We start from the raw sequence: 5,613 nt of genomic DNA on the forward strand, positions 1-5,613 counted from the left end.
ACTTAAATATTTAGCTTGCTACTTAAATATTTAGCTTGCTACCTAAATATTTAGCTAGCAAGTTAAATATTTAGTTTATAAGTTAAATATTTAGTTTATAAACTATGACATTTATAAATGTATGAATCATATGGTGAAAAACTGACATTGAAAAATAAATCTGTTCTTTTTTCTTATAAAATGCTAAATAAAACAAAAATATTGGTGGTAATTTTTGACTGTGTAACTTTACAAACGGCACCTCACATTGTTGCCTTTTCAAAAATTAAATTGTGAGACATCAACTTATTTTAACCTTTTATGAAAAGCCTCTTAAAATCATTCAACTTAAACTGTGGTTGTATGAAAACTCTAAATCAAAAAGTTGGTTCAGTTGAAACRTGTAGAGTCCAACTTTCTGTGATTCATTTTGTTTTGAACGTTTTTAARGTGAATTATATCTGAGCTGTAGAGAAAAAAAGAAATGGGGTTTCTCATCGGTTTTGCCAAAATTCCAGAGATCTCCATGCTTTCTAGCAAATTTTTTGACAACACATCAACAGCAGAAGTCACAACCCATAATTCCCCATCAGCCGTACGTTCGATGCAGAATTTGCATGTTTTATTTCAAAGCTGTGCAACGAGACACAAGATGAACATTTTCAAAGGAATAATCAGGGAGCTTCAGTGCTYATGCATTGCCACACTTGATTAGGAAGGGTTGGCAAAGCCCCTTATTTCTTGTCAAACTGCATAAAAWTTAGTTTTAAAATCAATTACATCAGATTTAGCGTCTTGGAGTTGAGCCAAGATGAAGTTAAGCTTTTATTGGTTGCTTTATTTAAACGCCACGTTTCTTCCGACACTTTATTTCGTTGTAAAGTGCTGCTAGAAAACCTCTGACAGTTTACTCTGACAGGTACGGACACAAAAATTACGGAGAATGGAAAGGATAATTAAAGACAAATCCCCGCTAAGTTTTTAAGAGCTTTTATTCATTCTTCAAAGTGACTCTGAAATATTTTTTTTTTACTTTCACTCTAAATAGAAACCCAGACTTGGCAGAGAAGCGGCACCGACCCGAGGCCTGTCTGGTGGACCTCAACGGCCACCAGGACRAAAACGACAAGGCGTTCTGTCGCCCGCTGCTCGTCGGCTCGCGTCCCTATTTCAACTTCTACATCAACGAGGAAGACCAGGAGCAGGGGAGGCCGGAGCGAGACCGGGACAGGAGCTCCGGCAGAGACAAAACGAGCAGAGGGCTCCTCTCCTCCGGGTTGGACGAGACGGACGAGGTGTTTGAGGRAACCGGGGGACGCCAGCCTCTCGGCGGACCGGTGGAGAAGACGAAGACGGACAGAGAGTTCCTGTCTCACTTCAACATCCCAAACTTTGTCAACTTGGACCAGAGTTCAATCCTGGGRGAGGATGATCTGCTGTATGAGCCGTCGGTTATATTAGAGCGTCAGGCTCAAGCTCACTGTGAAACCCGCTGAGGCTGCTTCTGTGATTATTATAAATAAAGCGTAGCTGTGGTGAGGGTGTAATATAATCGGCTTTTTTCTTTCAGGAGCCGTTTGTAATGAGGCAGAGGCAAAAATATGCATCTGCTGCCAAAGTGGCTTGCCTAAGAAGCTTTTGAATTACCGTCTTTTATTTTATTTTTTTTATTTCAAACAAAAAGAGGAAACATTGCCCACAATTCTTCTCAAAGAACAAWCTCAAATTCTAAAATGATGTTTACTGAAGATGAGATTACCTCTGTTTTTGAAAGTAGAGTCCAGCTGCATCTGGACTCTACTTTCAAAAACAGAGAAGAGAATAATGAAAAAGTAGAGGGTCACTGGGGAAGGAGGCTTTGCAGAAAGCCTTCAGGTGTGTTATTATTACTCTGTRAGATTGGAGATACCAGGTGAAAGAAAAGCCAGCTGGTCGAGTGAGAAAATGAAAACGCATCGAATGCAATCACTTCTCTTACTCGAAATGTGCTCCGTMTGCTGACACCTGTGTTCTGTAGCAAAAAATGAAAAAAAAAAAACATCTGTGTTCCTACGTAAAGTAAAATCTTCATTTTTGTGATTAAAGTTCAGTTAAAATCAAAAAACGTAAAATTATAAAATAATGAATGTGGAATTTTGAAGGCCGTTTTGTTATACTGATATCATTTATATAATGTAGTGTTACATCACACAAATAATAAAAACTAAACTTTGATGTTTTGTCTGAATACTTTACAGTGAATTAAAGAACCAGCATGCTTTCACTAGCAGTAAAAAAAATTAACCTCTTGAGACCCCGTGTCCTCATATGAGGACATTTKCATTTTCTGACTCACTGGCCTTATTATAGATATCACTAGCACCATCCAGTGGTTATATAACAATATTATACTCATTTGAGTGAAAACAAGATGTCACGGATCCAGTATAAAGGGCTCGACACACGGGAGGCGACGTCGCTCGCTCTCCATTCATTTCCTATGGAGCCTGTGCGGTGAGGCGACAATCGCTCGCCCTCCTCCAGCCAAGCGACCGGCGAAAATAGCGCATGTGAAATTTCGCGCTCGTACACGTACACACACGAGCTTGCGACGCGACATATGAAAGTTGAAAAATGTTCAACTTTTGTCGCTGTCGCTTAGCGTACAACCAATCAGCGAGGGTTTCATTGACTGACCAATRAGAGGAGAGTATGCTACACACTGCCGTTAGCTAACACTTTCACCAAGTGATTACTAAAAAGCTTTGTGGGAATTTATTGGCACCAGGGTGAAGTTTATGGTAAGTTTTTCCTCATAAAACTGTATCTTGATGTGTGTTTGTTTTTCAATATCATTAGCATCGCAAGATTTGTTTAGTTTACACGTCCGTAATGCAMACCCGCCTTCAGAGTCAAGAACCAATCAAATTTTGTGAAGACAAGCGATCTGAGAGCGCGATTTGAGAGCGCGATTCGCAACGCTGCAATCGCTATCGCATCCCRTGTGTCGGGTTTCACCCTAGCTGTGATGACAGCCGTTAAACGTTGTAGTTTGTCGCTCCCCGTGTGTCGAGTCCTTAAAGCTATGACAGCAACTCTTGTCAGAAATCTGGAAAAAAAATCCAAATCATATTTCATACTTGGAACCATGGTGGATTTTTGCACAGCTACATATTTAGCTTCATGAAGCTTGTAAATTTGACAAGTTATTGCAAATATAGTAAAGAATAATGTTGGTAAAAATGAAGTCCTCATTTGAGGACATTGGGACTATGTTCTGTTATGCAGTTGGATAAATCTGAGAATATTCAGAATAATTCACAAGTATAAATGGATCTTACAAGTAGTACATCTGCAGTAGTAYGAGGATGTTCTGGTCAAATGCTCTGCCATCATGTTACGAAATCAATTCTTCAAACTAAGGAGCAATTTGAAAGCTGTCAATGATGATGATGAAGCACTTCACTGATCTTGCTCTGGTCAACAGCCGGCTGCTCTATTGCTAAAATAACCAGGAAAATGGTAATAGGCTATCATGACATTTCACATGGTAGTGGTTCAGGCATGCCTCAAAAAGTGTCACTTTCTTAGACCCAGTGTCCTCATATGAGGACATCGGTTTTTGCAAAAACAAAAAAATGTCTCGTACCACGAGAGAGTTATTATACTTATTAGGTCCTATTAATCACAGGTACCTTGACAAAAAATGCACACCAAACAAAAGCTTAGGTCTCACGTTAATCATTATTTACATTACAAAGATTCTAGATTTAATCTAATTCCGGCTTTTCATGCAAGAATATTAAACTAAGATGATCTTATGTTATGATGTTGAAGCTATTTCCAGTATATTTAAAAAATATTAATTATCTCAGGCAATATTGCAAGTCACTCAAGTGTAGAGGATTGTTTTTTGTTTAAAAATGAGTTTTAAAAAGAACACAGAGCTGCTAATTAAAACGTTATTAATCATTATAAAACTTCCATAAGTTTGAACAAGAACATGACCATTTTCACAAGATGAATATTTTTCTTTCAGTGTAAAAGGATGTAAATGAGTTTTGTGGTAACATTGTGAGTCTGAGGAGATCTGACAGGAGAGAACATCAAGAAATGAAAAACAAAAATGTCTCTTTTAATTCCTGTAAAAAAAAGCATCCTCCTCCAGTCAAAACAAATTAAAACTGTTCTGAGCAACACCGGCGGGACATTTATGCAAAGGAACATTACTGTTTGGACATWTCAGGAAGTATGCGAGCCACTGTATTTCTCAGAAAATCGAATGTGCAGAGAATGCCTAAGAGTTTATCAAAACCAGCGTGACTCGGACTCAGATTCCCTCTTTCAGAGTCGGACGGAATTAAAAGGTAATAAATCCGCTCTGAGAAGTGATAGGCATCGTAAATATAAAAGTAATGATCTCCGCTGTCATGTTTGTTAAAAGGCAGGCGGTCAGGAACAYGCTGAGTGAACGCTTTTTTGTTGCCCAGACCCATTTGTATTAAAAGGGCCTGCCCAGCTCTGCACACCAAACTCACCACAGGGAACGTGATATTCTTTAATTATTTTTCCTGCTTTACCCCATGCTCCGGCAAACAGCAATTAATCACTCTCCAACCGATGGATCACCACTGAGGCGTTTTTGTGGGGGAGGTGAAACAGCATCAGGTCGATTAGACGAGTGGGAACAAAGGTGCCACAGTTTGTGAACTTCCTGTTCTCCCTTTAGTACAAAAACAAAAGTTTGACATCAATACAACCGTGGAGAGTTTTGTTCGTAGCCTTTTGTTAAAGCAATGCAACATCCTGAAAGTCACTGAAATAACTTGAAACTGACAAAGTCATGAGAAAGTCAAATAATGAAAATCAACATAACAGTGTTATTTTTTTTAAAAAAGCAATGAAACTGGTTTTGATTAAAAGGAAGTTTAACGTTTAGTTTCACAATCGCTTTTTTGTGTCACTTCAGTAGAAAATGAAACCAAATATTAGTTTATTTATTTCTTCATCATCAGTGACCTTTTTTTAAGTGAAGAGAAAATAGAGACAGAGAGAAAAACAGAGAGAGAAGTAAGAAAGATAGAAAGATTGAAATAACGATTAGAAGTATGTTAAATATACACCAACAAAACACATGACCACACACTCAACATCTGTCCGCTCACCTGAAAAATAATGGATAAATACATGGAGGGCATATATAAAAATATAAATAATGGATAAATACATGGAGGGCATATATAAAAATACACACATACATATATAAAGATATACATACATACATGCCTATAATGGAAATTGAGGTGTTTGAAATGTTAACAGACACTACAAGGTGTCAACACAGCATGAAATTGAGTGTAAATTTAACACTCAGAGTTAATATCAAACTCTGTACTGTTGCATTTACACTGCTCTGTAGTTAGCAGAATAGTATAATGGAGTCACTCTTCACACACCAGGACAGACCTCTCACTCATGGTGTCGATTTATGGCAAATAACATAAACTCAAAGTTGAACAACTTGATCAAATTGAACAAGAAAACAAACCAGAACAACTAATTTTTACTCTCATGAACGTCTTTAATAGTCATAAACAGGCAAAAACATAATTTCTGTATGATTTCTCAGCAAGGAATGCTGGGTAAATGCTGGTC

At 37.8% G+C, this 5,613-nt stretch overlaps 1 protein-coding gene across 1 annotated transcript in view; it reads left to right on the plus strand.

Annotated features, from left to right (window-relative positions):
• The window catches only part of LOC106522606 (melanocortin-2 receptor accessory protein 2B), an 8,097-nt gene extending 6,566 nt beyond the window's left edge, over positions 1–1,531 (plus strand). Inside the window, exon 3 of the mRNA XM_014015678.1 lies at positions 1,028–1,531. Coding sequence (XP_013871132.1) covers positions 1,028–1,475 — 448 coding nt within the window. The 3' untranslated portion in view covers positions 1,476–1,531. The remainder of the gene's footprint in view (positions 1–1,027) is intronic.
• Positions 1,532–5,613: the final 4,082 nt, after the last annotated feature.

Source organism: Austrofundulus limnaeus, unplaced genomic scaffold (assembly GCF_001266775.1).
Source record: "Austrofundulus limnaeus strain Quisiro unplaced genomic scaffold, Austrofundulus_limnaeus-1.0 Scaffold133, whole genome shotgun sequence".
NCBI lineage: Eukaryota > Metazoa > Chordata > Actinopteri > Cyprinodontiformes > Rivulidae > Austrofundulus > Austrofundulus limnaeus.